This window comes from Bos grunniens, chromosome 6, assembly GCF_055505025.1.
Source record: "Bos grunniens cultivar Pamir isolate PY7600 chromosome 6, Bosgru_T2T1.0, whole genome shotgun sequence".
In the NCBI taxonomy this organism is placed as follows: domain Eukaryota; kingdom Metazoa; phylum Chordata; class Mammalia; order Artiodactyla; family Bovidae; genus Bos; species Bos grunniens.
In genome coordinates this window covers 15,502,640-15,519,322 of record NC_141170.1, presented here as the reverse complement: position 1 = coordinate 15,519,322, position 16,683 = coordinate 15,502,640, and the positions used below count along the sequence as shown (strand labels likewise).

The 16,683-nt window shown below is 40.3% G+C and overlaps 1 protein-coding gene and 2 non-coding genes across 3 annotated transcripts; all 3 read right to left on the bottom strand.

Moving 5' to 3' along the window:
• Nucleotides 1-3,069: 3,069 nt before the first annotated feature.
• LOC147370333 (histone H3.3A-like) lies at nt 3,070-4,134 on the bottom strand. The gene has a single exon (XM_086404862.1). It carries the CDS (start codon nt 4,008-4,010, stop codon nt 3,600-3,602), a length of 411 nt encoding a protein of 136 aa, XP_086260988.1. The 5' UTR covers nt 4,011-4,134; the 3' UTR covers nt 3,070-3,599.
• A 7,985-nt stretch (nt 4,135-12,119) lies between these two features.
• LOC147370332 (U6 spliceosomal RNA) lies at nt 12,120-12,228 on the bottom strand. The gene has a single exon (XR_015166328.1). It is a non-coding gene; the product is annotated as a U6 spliceosomal RNA (small nuclear RNA).
• Nucleotides 12,229-16,006: 3,778 nt separating this feature from the next.
• On the bottom strand, nt 16,007-16,113 carry LOC147370331 (U6 spliceosomal RNA). The gene has a single exon (XR_015166321.1). It is a non-coding gene; the product is annotated as a U6 spliceosomal RNA (small nuclear RNA).
• Nucleotides 16,114-16,683: the final 570 nt, after the last annotated feature.

Sequence of the window (16,683 nt, the reverse complement as noted above, 5' to 3'; positions counted from 1 at the left end):
TCACTGATAATGAGAAATGTGTGGTTTTGAAAACTGTGACTAGGACTGTTGAGCACGTTGAAGGACGTCTAGGTTCTGAAAAGTGTAGCTATTTTGGAAATGTCATAGTGTTAAGTGTTTTGTGGAAGACTTATGTAAGGTGTTTCTACTGTGTCGAATTTTTTATTTTTATGAGACATGGTCTAGAATAGGTAAGAAATAGTAAAGACACTTTTTCTTAGAAGGTATGTTTTCATTATAGTTTAACTTCCCTTTAATTTTATTATGCAGTATTTATTACGGTTGGTTATAGATCAATGACTTGTTGACTATATAAGGTTGCTGTTGTTTAGTCCCTCAGGAGTGCACAACTCTTTTGTGACCCATGGACAGAGGAGGCTGCTGGGCTACAGTTTGTGGGACTTTTCCAGGTAAGAATACTGGAGTGGGTTGCCATTTCCTACTTAGAGGATATTCCCTACCCAGGGATCAAACCTGCGTCTCCTGCAAGTATCCTGCTTTGGCATGCAGATTCTTTACTACTGAGCCACCAGGGAAGCTATTGGGTATCTGTGTGGCTTATCATCTTATAGAGGAAGAATTTTATCTAGAAAGTGACAGCAGTTTCTGTCACGCGATAGTCCCTCAAACTCCTTTGAATATCCTTGTAAGGAAATAAAACGGTGTCAAATGGCATAGAAATATGGAGAAAAACAAATGATCTTCAACCTAAGCCTTGAATTTAGGCTCCATAACCTACTGGCTGTCTTGTTTTGAACAAGTTACTGAACCTCTTTTAACCTCAATTTTCCAATCTATAAAATGGGAATTATAATAATACCTACATCTTAGGGTTGTTGTGTGGGACACAGGAAAAACTGTGCATAAAAGTGCTTAGCACACTGCCTGGTACATGGTGGTACTGGAATTGGATGACTATAATTATTTCTTCAAAGACTGTCACTTTATAAACATAGACCTCTGTCTCTTTAGGAAACAAAACCACATCTCTTTCTTATATACAATGTGATCTCATTGAAAGTTCGTAGACCATTATGCTGAGTGAAAATCATAGATTAGGAATCAGATCCAAGATCCTATAGATGGGTAAAGAAGATAATGTTTTCCAAGTTTCAGCAGAACAAACAGAGATCAGTGGGAGGGATGTGAAAAGAGACACAAAAACATACCAAACTAGACTACTGGATGGAAAAAATAACAGTTCACAACACACTGAAAAAAGAGCACAGCCTCTGTTGCCAGTCTACCTGGGTTCAAATTCCAGCTTTACTGCATTAGTAATGTGATATGGGGCAAGTTTCTTAACCTCTCCGTGCCTCAGTTTCTTCTAAAATGAGATACATAAAAATACCTAAAAGAGCTGTTGAGATGACTCCCAGAATGAATATTCATTACGTGCTCAGCACAGTGCCTGGCATATAGTAAAATCTATGTAGATATTTGTTCAATACATAAATGTGATAGTTTTCTTATTACATTAAAACAACTCCGTGGACTTCCCCGGTGGTACAGTGCATAGGAATCTGCCCGCCAGTAGAGGGGACATGAGTTTGATCTCTAGTCTGGGAAGATTCCACATACTTTGGAGAAACTAGAACCTGTGTGCCACAACTACTGAGCCTACCCTCTGGAGCCTGCATGCCGTGAGGACTGAGGCCTGCATGCTGCAACGGCTGAAGAACTTGGGCCTAGAGCCTGCGTTCTGCAACGAGGAGCCACCGCAATGCGAAACCCATGCACCGCAACTAGAGAAAGCAACAACGACCCAGAGGGAGAAAAAATAAACAAACTGAAAAAGACCCAACTCCATATTTAGCTTATAAGGGTAACTTCATATCTTCATAGCTTCCCTGGTGGTTCAGATGGTAAAGTGTCTGCCTGCAATACAGGAGACCCGGGTTCGATCCCTGGGTTGGGAAGATCCTCTGGAGAAGGAAATGGCAACTCACTCCAGTACTCTTGCCTGGGAAATCCCATGGGTGGAGGAGCCTGGCAGGCTACAGTCATGGGGTCGCAAAGAGTCGGATACAACTGAGTGACTTCAGGTTCAGTATGAAGAGAATCTCAGAAGATACTTTTAATATAAACAAGGCTCACTTTTGCATTTTCACTACTTCTCCTATTTTCTTCTTCTTTTTTTTTTTTTAAATGGATATTTATTTTGATCCATTTAGTTGTGGGAGAGGAATGCTAAGTCATTTATCTTTTCCAAACTTTTTTTTTTTTGGTGTGTGAACTTGTTTTGCTGGACGCATAATTTGCTGTTCAGCCTTAATGCTTTCACCAGTACTTTGGGACTGAACAATAAGGGCATGGAAGAGTTACTGAAGAAGTGGTCTTTGAGGGGCTTTTATTTATTCCTCCAGCTCAGATGACCAGAGGGATCAATATAAACAGAGTACCCTGGGACCAAGACCGGCAGCGAGCCTCTACCACCAACAGCTGGTGTGCTTTTAAGCCTGGAAGCATTTCTTTTTAAATGAGGCCGTAACTGATTTCTACTTTATAGCAGGAAGCTTTGATTCTTGATAAAGATCTGCTTGTTGCTCATTATGCATCATTATCATAGGCTCTGGAGTCATGTTTGGGGAAAAGCAGTTCTCTTTCTGGAAACATTTTATTGGATAGTGGTTTGATTTTTTTTGTTTTTTTTTGAAGCTGTGGGACTAGTATGGAAAAGACCCTGATGCTGGAAAAGATGGCATCACCGAATAATCAATGGGCATGAGTTTGAGAAAACTCTAGAGATAGTGGAGGACAGAAGAGTCTGGCATGCTGCAGTCCCTGGGGTTGCAAAGAGTTGGACACAACTGAGCAACTGAACAGCAACAACGGGATAAATTCTAATTAAAATTACTTTTATTTACTAAAACTCAATTTGTTTTTCCTAATATCTAATTTTTTGTTTACTGATCAAAACGATTTCAAATCTGGTAATTATAAATGAAGAACAATCTCATGAACTTAGAAGGAACTTTCTTGTACCAGGGAATCCTCTCTGCCCAGTACTATGGGACCATAAAATGAGTAAGTTGGCTGAAACCATGCACAGCAATCTTCTTCTTCTTCTTTTTTTTTTTATAGTTTAGTGTATTTTAATAGCAAACTTACAGGAACAGCACAGAAGACAGACAACATGAAAAACATGTACTTGCACGTAGGGCAACTCAGTTAGAAAAGTATAGTGAGTGGGTGGAATCTACTGTATGATAAAAATGCTACAAACACCACTTAGTTGCAGTCAATAAGAAATTTACTTGTTTTAAAAAAATCCAAATGCTGGCATTGTCCAGAAAAATTTAACAGGTTTATTTATAATTGTTATAAAGTTGAACTGCTGAAACTTGTTCACTGAAACATTTTGACTTTCATTAATGCTTTATGTCCCCGCATTCATATTAAAAATTCACACACAAATGAAAATGGAAAAACTGCCAATACCTGATTTCTGTCCCCTATTTTCCACTTGCAATCATATACTTAGGTACCTTTTGACCCCATGGAAAAAAAATATCTAACGTTCAGAACTACCAATAACAGGAAGAAGAGAATTTTTTTTTTTTTTTAAACAATGAAATGTTTCCCATCATAGTGGATTCTTAAGCACGTTCTCCACGTATGCGGCATGCTAGCTGGATGTCTTTTGGCATAATTGTTACACGTTTGGCATGGATAGCACACAGGTTGGTGTCTTCAAAAAGGCCAACCAGATAGGCCTCACTTGCCTCCTGCAAAGCACCAATAGCCGCACTCTGGAAGCGCAGATCTGTTTTGAAGTCCTGAGCAATTTCCCGCACCAGACGCTGGAAGGGAAGTTTGCGAATCAGAAGTTCAGTGGACTTCTGATAACGTCTAATTTCACGGAGTGCCACAGTACCAGGCCTGTAACGATGAGGTTTCTTCACCCCTCCAGTAGAGGGCGCACTCTTGCGAGCGGCTTTTGTAGCGAGTTGCTTCTTCGGTGCTTTACCACCAGTCGATTTGCGGGCAGTCTGCTTTGTACGAGCCATGGTATAGAGACCTCCTTACTTACCCCGCTTCTCCTTCGGCTGGAGCTCGGCGAGCTAGAGGCGGCGCTGGCGTTGGAGAGCGACGGCGGTGCGGCGGCGGCTGCGAACACAATTGAAAAAAACAGCAATCTTCAATAGGAAGAACTGCAAGCATTCTGTGACTTTCTGTCAAAACATTAAAAAGTTTAACTGTTGGTTATGAATGTATAAGAAAATTGAAAAATAGTAAAACTAATATTTATTCAGTGTATTGCGATTTAAAACATTAAACATATTGAGAATTTAAATGTTTGTAAAAAACTTATCACAAATCGTTTGAATAGTGCTTGCTTTCTTATTGCAGAACTTACAATATGGAATGACCAACTTTTTCTGTGCTTTGACTTATTCTCTTATTTTTTTGTAAGTTTGGATCAGCTTCCAAAATTTTATTCTTTGTGCTTTCAGTGTTGTCGGATATCTTTGAGAGTTGCGTTAATGTAAAGTTTGTTTTGCTATTGTCTTTTCCCTTGGAACATCTTTATCCTTTTTATTACAACTGCTTTCTTCATTTATGTCAATAAGTTTGCCTTCGCTAAGTTTCCTTTCTGTCTGCATATATAATGTCAACATTCCCATGGCCCGTGCTTTCTTTATAACTCCATTTATGTTTGATTTGAATTTTATATCTAGCAATATTACTTTTTGCTTATTTGTTGTATTTTCATCTTTCTTCTTCCCTCATGGCTCAATCAGTAAAGAATATGCCTGCAATGCAGGAGACCCAGGTTCGATTCCTGGGTCGGGAAGATCCTTTGGAGAAGGAAATGGCTACCCATTCCAGTATTCTTGCCTGGAGAATCCCATGGACAGAGAAGCCTGGCAGGCTACCATCCATGGGATCACAAGAGTCGGACACAACTTAGTGACTAAACCACCACCATCTTTCTTAGCCAATTCCCTCTTTCAAAGATGCGTTTTTGACAGATGTCACAGGGGTATATTACTAGGAGACAAGAGAGGACCACACAGCTGCATTTTTGCTGTATAAGTGTGAACTAAATTGCAGGTACGCAATGACCAATCACTGACAACCTTCAAAAGAAGTGACGTGATTGGTCACTGATCATGTGTACATCAATTACTTACACAGTGATTTGTGGGTTAAAAAGCAAGCAGTAAAGTTAGTACTCTATGTAATTATACTCAATTACTGTACCAGGGTGCTGGAGAAGACTCTTGAGACTCCCTTGGACTGCAAGAAGATTAAAGCAGTCAGTCCTAAAGGAAATCAACACTGAATATTCATTGAAAGGACTGTTGCTGAAGCCAAAGCTCCAATACTTTGGCCACCTGATGCAAAACACCAACTCATTGGAATGGATCCTGATTCTGGGAAAGATTGAAGGCAAAAGGAGAAGAGGGGTGGCAGAGGATGAGATGGTAAGATAGCCATCACTGACTCAATGGACATGAATTTGAGCAAACTCTGGGACATAGAGGAGGACAGAAGAGCATGCTACCATCCATGGGATCACAAAGAGTTGGATACAACTTGTGACTGAACAACCAACTGTACCAGGATAACAGAGCTTGAACCCATGTTGTTGGGTGATGGTGTTATTTAGCTATCCTGTGGTAACTGAATTTTGTGAGTATAAGAACCATGCAAAGACAAGACGAACTTGTCTTGTGTATAACTTGTGTGTTTTCTGTAGTGTAAGTTGAGGGATATCAAAGAAATGGCTTTCAACATATTGCTCGAGTGATAATTCTACCACACTTATTTGACTGCAACATTCCACTGCTGAAGATCCTTGAGTGACTTTTTTGTACGTGCGTGCATGCTAAGTTGCTTCAGTCATGTCTGACTCTTTGTGACCCTATGGACTTTAGCCTGCCAAGCTTCTCTGTCCATGGGATTTCCCAGATAAGAATACTGGAGTGGGTTGCCACTTCCTTCCCCAGGGATCTTCCCGATCCAGGGACTGAATCTGCATCTCCTGCATTGGTAGGTGAGTTCTTTACCACTAGTGCCATCTGGGACATTTTTGTACAAGATTATGAAAATGACCACAATCCTTCATCTTCCTTGTAGCCAGGCCCTTTACAGTATCACTTTTCAACTCCTCCCATTAAAATGTGAAATCTGTTTCCCCTCTCTTTGAATCTTGGGTGACCTTGTGACTTGCTTCGGCCAATAAGATGCAGCAATGTTCTGCTAGTAATTTGTACATTTCCTCTCACTCTCTTGAGATCCTCCTCTTTACTGTGTAGACACAGGAGCAAACATAATCAGGAAAGGATTGTCCAATTAAATTTAGATCAAAGTGCTCATACATAGAATTATGAGCTAAGTAAACACATTAAGTACCTTATGTATGAATAAGTTCTGTTCTGAGAGCACATTCGTTAGTTAGTCCAATTTGTGTGTAAGTCTAACAAAATTAGCTTAGGTACCCAAGTAGCACAATCGGCTATATAGTACTACATTGTAATAGGTTTATAATAACTTTTCACATAAATAATACATAAAAAGTGAATAAAAATAAAGAAAATGTTTTTAATCTTACAGTACAGTACTTTGAAAATTACAGTAGTGCAGAACAACAGCTGGCATACAAGAACTGGCATCAAGTGAACAGGCAAGAAGAGTTACTGACTGGAGGAGGGAGAGGAGGTGGGAGATGGCAGAGCTGAAGGATCGTCAGCAATGAGAAACGGAGGGCAAGCTCCAGCCTCAAATATTTTCACTTTTGTTTCTATGGTCATCTCTTGGCACTCCTTAGCGGTACCAGCTACATCATTGGTCTTTGACACTTGCTTCTGGACATCCTGGGCTTGAAATAAAGATACTGTACTACTGTGCTCTATATAGTACTGTGCGGTAAAGTACACAAAAGCAAAGCCATTTGTAGGGGATGCACGCCTGTGACAATGTATGCCAGACACGTGAACTAACCCACATGATTGGACATGTGGAAGGACATTCGCATCTTTGAAAGTTTGCAGCTTGAAGGTTTGTATATAGGGGACTTGCTATATCTTTTTTTTAAGTCGTTAAGCTTTGGAGTAGTTCGTTACATACCGATACAGAGCTAAATATCCCTTTGCTTATAGGATCAGTTCTAACCACAAGGCCTCCCAGTCATGACTTGGACAACCCTAGCAAACAGAATTTCCCACCTGTAACAGTAACTTTCTCCACTTTTGTGTAATAGGAGATGAAAATCAAAACAAAACAAAAAAAACTTGGCACAGATAATTATAGTTATCAAATCTTTGAATAGCGCTGAGTGTTTTTTTCTTTTTAAAACATCTTTCCTTCACTTAAGCTTTGTGAACAAAAGAAACAAGAGAAAAATTTGTAAAACAAGCAACTCAGTCTTATATTCAAATAAGACTTGCTCAAGCAGAAAATGTATACTCCATTATTTAATTTATATTAACATTTTCTTGCCATATTATAGGTGGGTTACATAAACCCCATATTAATATTAGGGTTAACGTGATTTAAAAATAAATTCAAGACATTTTCACTACACAGAGCTGTGGCCTGACTTTGAGATTGTTCTTTGATTAAGCTATAAAAATCAACCTAATCAGATTCAAAATAATGTTCCTGGTCTAATTATGACAGTCTATACTACTGATAATGTAATTTATGTGGTCATTCTATACAACTTATAGTAAGTACACCTTACTGAATAGCACTGTTTTTGAAAGTTATTTCTTTACAATAACTGAAATCTATTACCCTGCAGTTTCTATTCACTGGACCGAATTTTGCTTCTTAGGGATAAATAAAACAGTCTAAATCTCTCTTCCACATGGATGCTCTTCAAATATGTAAAGATAGCAATTGTGTGCCTCATGAGTCCTTGCCTCTTCATTCTATTTCTAATACTGACATGTAATTTTCTCCCAAGATTCTTGTCTTTTCCATTTCACCAAGTTATTCCTCCCCATTGGTTAGAGTTTGTCTCAGAGTAACAATTCCCCTAGTCACTTCCTTTACATGATGCTACTGTTGAGCAAAGTCTGAAAATTTTTGGATCACTGCTTTTCAGCTGATTCAAGTACAGCAATTTTATAAACTGCACTATGAAAGCAGCATCCTTTCTTTTTCTCCATCTTGTCTATGAGAGCAGAGGCTCTAGAAATAATCCTGAAACTGTTTTGAGGACAGGAAAAAGTTAGAAGAGGTTGCTTTTGTTCAGTTGCCAAGTCATGTCCAACTCTTTGCAACCCCATGGACACCTGTCCTGCTTCCCAGGCGGTGCTAGTGGTAAAGAACCCGCCTGCCAATGCAGGTAGACATAAGATACACAGGTTCAGTCCCTGAGTTGGGAAGATTTCTGGGAAGAGGGCACAGCAACCCACTCCAGTGTTCTTGCTTGGAGAATCCCATGGACAGAGCCTGGCAGGCTATAGTCCATGAGGTCGCAAAGAGTCAGACACGACTGAAGTGACTTAGGACGCACATACTATCTCCCAGAGTTTGCTCAAATTCATGTCCATTGAGTCGGTGATGCTGTCTACCCATCTCATCCTTGGCCACCCTCTTCTTTTGCATTCAGTCTTTCCCAGCATCAGGGTCTTTTCCAATGAGCTGGCTCTTGATATCAGGTGGCCAAAGTATTTGAGCTTCAACTTCAGCATCAGTCAGCAAATTTGGGAAACTCAGCAGTGGCCACAGGACTAGAAAAGGCTAGAGTTCAAGTATGAATAATTACATTTGTTAGGCACAAGTTGAGACTATTCTAGAATTGTTTTTATCCAGAGTTCTTGTTTTCAGTTCAGTTCAGTCGCTCAGTCATGTCCGACTCTTTGTGACCCCATGGACTGCAGCATGCCAGGCTTCCCTGTCCATCACCAACTCCTGGAGCTTGCTCAAACTCACGTCCATCAAGTTAGTGATGCCATCCAACCATCTCATCCTCTGTCGTCCCCTTCTCTTCCCACCTTCAATCTTTCCCAGCATCAGGGTCTTTTCCAATGAGTCAGTTTGCATCAGGTGGCCAAAGTATTGGAATTCTTGTTTTAGGTGGATTTTTATCCTTGGAGAAAGATTGTTTTACCTCACATCTTGCTTATGTTTATTTAATGTCGCTGTTTGAGCCTCTAAGGCCATTCGTTGTTGTTCAGTTGCTCAATCATGTCTGACTCTTTGCGACCCCATGAACTGCAGCACCCCAGGAACTCAGGAACGAAAGAAAGCTGCCATCTAACAGCCATCAGACTTCAGCCATTCCCTAAGGTGAGCCCTGAGGATAGGGAGATCAGGATGTGAAAACATGCTACTGGCTTCAGATAGCGAGGTGGAATCTAGAAAAATGGTACAGATGAAAATATTTACAGGGCAGGAATATAGATGCAGATGTGCAGAACAGACTTGTGGACACAGCGGGGTAAGGGGAGGGTAGGACCAGTTGGGAGATTAGGATTAGATTAGATAGGGATGTACCCTATCATGTGTAAAACAGATAGCTAGTGGGAACCTGCGGGAGCTCAGCTCAGTGCTCTGTGATGACCTTGACGGGTGGGAGGGGGGTGAAGGGGAGGGAGGCCCAGGAGGGAGGCGATACATGAATAGATATAGCTGATTCACTAGGTCACTGTACTGCAGAAACTAACACAACATTGTAAAGCAATTATACTTCAATATGAGAAGAGAGAAGAGGAACAGAAGAAGAGTTACTTAATCATTGTTGCTATTTCCTTCTTGCTAAAAAGGCCATTTGAAGCCCTGAGGCTCTTCTCTTCTGAGAGAGGATGTTACATAGGCTCTGAAAGAAAATCTCCATTTGATGCACATTATTAAGTTTGAACCATGAACTTCCTGATGTTCAAGCTGGTTTTAGAAAAGGCAGAGGAACCAGAGATCAAATTGCCGACATCCGCTGGATCATGGAAAAAGCAAGAGAGTTCCAGAAAAACATCTATTTCTGCTTTATTGACTATGCCAAAGCCTTTGACTGTATGGATCACAATAAGCTGTGGAAAATTCTGAAAGAGATGGGAATACCAGACCACCTGATCTGCCTCTTGAGAAATTTGTATGCAGGTCAGGAAGCAACAGTTAGAACTGGACATGGAACAACAGACTGGTTCCAAATAGGAAAAGGAGTTCATCAAGGCTGTATATTGTCACCCTGTTTATTTAACTGATATGCAGAGTACATCATGAGAAACGCTAGACTGGAAGAAACACAAGCTAGAATCAAGATTGCAGGGAGAAATATCAATAACCTCAGATATGCAGATGACACCACCTTTATGGCAGAAAGTGAAGAGGAACTCAAAAGCCTCTGGATGAAAGTGAAAGTGGAGAGTGAAAAAGTTGGCTTAAAGCTCAACATTCAGAAAACGAAGATCATGGCATCCGGTCCCATCACTTCATGGGAAACAGATGGAGAAACAGTGGAAACAGTGTCAGACTTTATTTTTCTGGGCTCCCAAATCACTGCAGATGGTGACTGCAGCCATGAAATTAAAAGACGCTTACTCCTTGGAAGGAAAGTTATGACCAACCTAGATAGCATATGCAAAAGCAGAGACATTACTTTGCCAACAAATGTTCATCTAGTCAAGGCTCTGGTTTTTCCTGTGGTCATGTATGGATGTGAGAGTTGGACTGTGCAGAAGGCTGAGCACTGAAAAATTGATGCTTTTGAACTGTGGTGTTGGAGAAGACTCTTGAGAGTCCCTTGGACTGCAAGGAGATCCAACGAGTTCATTCTGAAGGAGATCAGCCCTGGGATTTCTTTGGAAGGAATGATGCTAAAGCTGAAACTCCAGTACTTTGGCCACCTCGTGGGAAGAGTTGACTCATTGGAAAAGACTCTGATGCTGGGAGGGATTGGGGGCAGGAGGAGAAGGGGACGACAGAGGATGAGATGGCTGGATGGCATCACTGACTCAATGGACATGAGTCTGAGTGAACTCTGGGAGTTGGTGATGGACAGGGAGGCCTGGCGTGCTGCGATTCATGGGGTCACAAAGAGTCGGACACAACTGAGCGACTAATCTGATCTGATGTGATCTGATTAAGTTTGAATTCCCTCTAGCTCAGACAGTGAAGAATCTGCCTGCAATGCAGGCGACCTGGGTTCAATCTCCAGATTGGGAAGATCCCCCTGGAGAAGGAAATGGCTTCTCCTCCTGGAGAAGGAAACCCACTCCAGTATTCTTGCCTGGAGAATCCCGGACAGAGGAGCCTGGTAGGTTACAGTCCGTGGGGTTGCAAAGAGTAGGACATAACTGAGCAACTAACACAACGCTACTCAGTAAGTGAAAGGGAGGACAAACTATTAATGAGATATGTGGCTAAGAATGGATTGTAAGGAAATCCAGTTATTCCTGTCATTTGTATCATTAATCCCTGGTGTGAGGAAAGGAGGTTTTCTTCTTTTTGTTTATTCCATTATCTCTCTTTCTTGGAGAATCTTTGTGTTTTACTTATTTTGTCAAAATTTAGATGAAGGAATTTAAAGGATAGTACTCTTTTACTTCAAATACTTTGAGAATTTACTGAGTCATTTTTCTGGCCCAGTAGTAGATTCATTCCAGATGAAGCTTCAAAGAGTTTTTTTTTTTTTTTTGCTCAAGGTTTATATAATAATAAAACAAAAATTGCTAAGTCAGAAGATTCTGTTTAAAGCACATGTTTTCTCTCTCGCTCTGTCTCTTTCTCTCTCTGACTCCCATCTTTCTCTGTTTTTAAGGCTCTACAGATATTTAACACTGTTTCTGCTCCCTTTTTTGGACACCACCAAGTTTACACCACTTCCTTTTTAGGAAGGAAGAGATGACGAGTTCTGCCAGATGACTCTGAGTTCCCTTGCAAACAAGACTTCCATGATAGTTAGAAATGGTGAACAGAAGGCAGATCAGAACCTCATGCCTATTTAATGATATACTGTAGACCCACTGCCCAAATTGCTTGAAGCCCTTTCTGATTTCATTCTTTCTTTAAAATTTTTTTTTTTACTGAAGTATAGTTGATTTACAATGTCGTGCTAATTTCTTCTGTACAGCAGTGACTCAGATACACATGCTGTACAGTAGAACCTTGGTGTGTATCCATGCTATATGTAATAGTTTGCCTCTGCTAATCCCAAACTCCCCCCAAATATGAAATGCTTCACAAATTTTTGTGTCAGCCTTGTGCAGGAGCCATGTTAATCTTCTCCGTGTCATTCCAATTTTAATTTATGAGCTGCCAAAAACGAGGATCCTTCCTGATTTGTTTTTGATCCACAGTCATGGACCAGTACTTATTTTCTTAGATGACTTACTCCTTTGCTCTGCCTTCAGATTCAAAAGATGAGTGTTTGAACTGTTAGGTAGTTAGAATAGGAAAAAGGAGTCCAAAATGGCAGTGGCTAAAAGACAAAGAAGGGAAAAGCCCTCGAAAATAGAATAAAGGAAGGTCTGAGGACCGGAATGAGGACCTTAGGTAAAACAAACCTCCCTCCTGGTTAGCCCAATTTACATAGGTCAGGCTCAGGGGGAGAAGAAAAAAACATAAAAAGAGAAGCCAAAATTGAGCCGGAGGCTTCTCTCCTTTTTCGCCTTTTGGTTCGGCCTGCCCTCACACCTGGAGGATGTATTTTCCTTTACTTTCTAAATAAAACCAAGCTATAACACTGGTCCATCCACTGCTTCAAATTCTTGCTGTGGCGAGACAGAACCGAGGAAATGACACACTCCCCCGACAGAACTAACTGAAGAAGTCTGCTTTTTTACTGTTAAGTAAAATAGCTTTATTGGGCAATTATTTTTATATTTCACTGCATACTTTTTGACAACTGCTCTAAGCAGCATCAATTTTTAACCATTTCCCTTTTTATAATTTAAATTTTTTATCAGAGAAATACGTGTAGTCAGATTTTAACATGACTTGACTGTCTGCAGCCATACTCATCCCCACCACCATTCTTTATATCAGAAGAAACATTTGTTTCAATGAGCTATTCATGGAATTTATTTCCATTTCTAAATAATATGCTCACACTACTATTTCTTGAGGTTTTTTTCCTTCTCATTTTACATATTCCCAATTGCTTTCTACAAAGTCACTATCTTACACCTCCAACAGCTTCTCTAAACTTGAGCAATCTTCTACCATCTAACTTCCCAATATAGTTATATGATCCTTGTTTTAATTTAAATTTATTTTTAATTGGAGGATAATTGCTTTACAATATCGTGTTGGTTTCTTGATCCTTTTAGTCAAATGAATATTCAGAGTTTACATTATTATGACCGTGTAAGCATTATTCACAAATGAGCCTGTGGTACGTTTCCTTTCCTGTACAGTCCCCCACCACAAGAGTTAATAATTGCCTTTTAAAGAAAATGTATTCTTTTTTCAAAAAAAAAAATGAAGTATAGTTGATACTCTTTATTTATCCATTCACCCTTTATTCATTCATAACTCTTGAGAGCAGGGTAAATCTCCTCTTAAGTTATACATATATATCAGTTAAGTAATTTGCTTTTCTTTCTGCCTACCCATCCCCCACTCCCATCCCCACCCCTTCCTCTTTCTGCGAACAGCTGTCCCCTGGAGCTTTCTGACCTTCTGTTCTAATGGAGATTGCTTGCTCTCTAGGCACTTCCCAGGTGGCGCAGTGGAAAAGAATCTGCCTGCCAATGCAGGAGACACAGGAGATGCAGGTTTGATCCCTGAGTCAGGAAGATCCCTTGGAGTAGGAAATGGCAAACTGCTTTAGTATTCTTGCCTAGAAAATTCCATGGTCAGAGGAGCCTAGTGGGCTAGAGGCCATGGGGTCAGTCGCACAGAGTCAGATATGACTGAGCACACATACATCACTATCATCGGGTCTAACACACAGCTCCTGTCCCGGAATTTTCTTTGCCTTCCTGTGTTGAAGTTTCTATTTTCTAGATTGTATGTCTCTTTCGGTTCACCTTCCATTGTGTGAAGAACCTCTTCTAGTAGCTTTCCAAGAAAGGACATATGATTGGTAAAGGTTTTGAAAGTTTGCCTGTGTGTGCTCAGTCATGTCCAACTCTTTGCAACCCCATGGACTGTAGCCTGGCTCCTCTGTCTATGGAATTTTCCAGTTAAGAATACTGGAGGGGGTTGCCATTTCATCTCCAGGGGATGTTTCTGACCCAGAAATCGAACCCACATCTGAGTCTCCTGCATTGGCAGGTGGATTTTTTTTTTTTTTTTTACCACTGAGCCACCTTGAAAGTTGGGGATATCTGAAAATAACTATATTCCACCCTCACACTGATTAATAGTTAGGTTGGAAATTTAATTCTAGGTAGGAAATTTCCCCTGGGATCCTAAAGACATTGTTTTATTGTCTTCTAGCTTCTAGTGTGAATGCTGAGAGGCCTATTTTTTTGTTTTTCATTCATAATCTTTTGTATATAAAAGATTTTCTCTTTCTGGGAGATTTTAGAAGTTTTTTTTTTTTTTTTTTTTTGAATCATCTCTAGTGTTCTGAAATTTCATGATGGTGTGTCTTAGTGTCAACATTTTTCATTTATTTCATGATATTCACTGGGCTCTTTCTACCTAAGAAGTCACAGCCTTCCTTTCTGAGTAAGCTCCACGAGATAAGGAATTCTACTGCTTTCTTGCTCACTGCCATGTTCTCACACCTGTCACAACGGTATAGAGAAGACACTCACTGAAAAGAGAACAAATGAACTCAAGACTAATAGGGGATTTTTAGGTTATACTTCTTGTTTCTGCTCTGTCTTCTGGAACTCCTCTGGCTCTCCTGTTTTCTAATTTTTCTCTCCTTCTATGTTAACTCTATGTCTCTTTGTTCTGGACTTCCCTGGTGTCTCAGACGGTAAAAGCGTCTGCCTACAATTTGGGAGACCCGAGTTCCATCCCTGGATCAGGAAGATCCCCTTGGAGAAGGAAATGGCAACCCACTCCAGTACTCTTGCCTGGAAAATCCCATGGACCGATGGAGGAGCCTGGTAGGCTACAGTCCATGGGGTCGCAAAGAGTCGGACACAACTGAGCCACTTCTCTTTCACTCTTTGTTCTAGTTTCTGTGTAATTTCTGTGGCTTTATCTTCTAAACCTTTTATTGCATTTTTAATACCTGTAATATTACACTTAACTTCCAAGATTTCTCTTTTTGTTTTCTAAAAGTTCATTAGCACATTTTTCTTGTTCTAAGGATATCTTAAATCTTATACAATGTCTTAAATCTTTGAGGATATCATTATATTTGCATTTTTTAAAAGTGCTCATGAGAGGTGGTTTAGTCACTAAGTTGTGTTAGATTCTTTCTGACCCCATGGACTGTAGCCCACTAGGCTCCTCTGTCCATGGGATTTTCTAGGCAAGAATACTGGAGTGGGTTGCCATTTCTTTCTCCAAGGGATCTTGTGAAAGTAAAGTCACTCAGTCGTGTCCGACTCTTTGTGACCCCATAGACTGTAGCCTACCAGGCTCCTCAGTCCATGAAATTTTCCAGGCAAGAGTACTAGAGTAGGTTGCCATTTCCTTTTCCAGGGGATCTTTCCAACCCAGGAATTGAACCCCGGTCTCCTGCACTGCAGGCAGACGCTTTACCCTCTGAGCCACCAGGGGATCTTAAAAATGGTTTAATCAGATTGCATAAAGATTACTTTAATGAAGACAGTTCAAACCCATATAAGAATATCCTACAGAATTTGTGGCACATGCAAATCAGGCATTTAACAGAGAATTTATTTAAAAAATTTTTTAATTGGAGTAAAATTGTCTTACAATGTTGTGTTAGTTTCTGCTGTATAGCAAAGTGAATCAGCCACATGTGTACATACATCCCCTCTTCCTTGATTGCCTTCCCATTTAGGAAGGAAGGCCACCCAGAGCATTGAGTAGAATTCCCTGTGCTATACAGACGGTTCTTATAGGTTATCTGCTTTTTACACAGTAGCTGCGCTTCATGGGGTTGCAAAGAGTTGGACATGACGGAGCGACTGAACTGAACTGAGTGTATATAGATCAGTCCCAATCTTCCAATCCAAAAAATATGAAATGCTTCATGAATTTGAGTGTCATCCTTGTGCAGGGGCCATACAAATTTTTTCTGTATCATTACAATTTTAGTATATGTGCTAGTGAAGCGAGCCCTGTGCTTGCTTGTTTTACTTTAATTTCCTCAAAAGTTAGATGCAAATGTCAGTTTATTTCTTTCAGGTTTAGCCCTCTGAGGGTGAGGTTTCAGGATTCTCTGTTCTGCTGTTACTTATCACTCATCCATCTGCTTTGTGTATTCTCTTCTCTGTTGCAATCTTTTTTTACCCTGTGACTTTACATCTTTTAAAGTTTCCTTCATTGCCATTCTAGAGGAGTTATGAGAGGGAATGGTGGTAAATTTATGTTTTAATCTATCAGTTTAACTAGAATTTCCCACTACATTTTTCAGTGAAAAATGAAAAGGATTTAGGATTAGGTGACATTTTCATAAAGATGAGTGCAACATGGGAAAATCCTCCCTAATGATCATGAAGATGATATGTATACATGTGGCAGATTCACTTTGCTATACAGCCGGAGAAGGGGATGACAGAGGATGAGATCGTTGGATGGCATCACTGACTCTATGGACATGAGTTTGAGCAAACTCCAGGAGTTGGTGATGGACAGCCTGGTGTGCTGCAGTCCATGGGGTCAAAAAGAGTCAGACATAACTGAACCAAT

Coding starts and splice junctions, on each gene's coding strand:
- LOC147370333 (XM_086404862.1), bottom strand. CDS start 4,010: ATGGCTCGTACAAAGCAGACTGCCCGCAAATCGACTGGTGGTAAAGCA.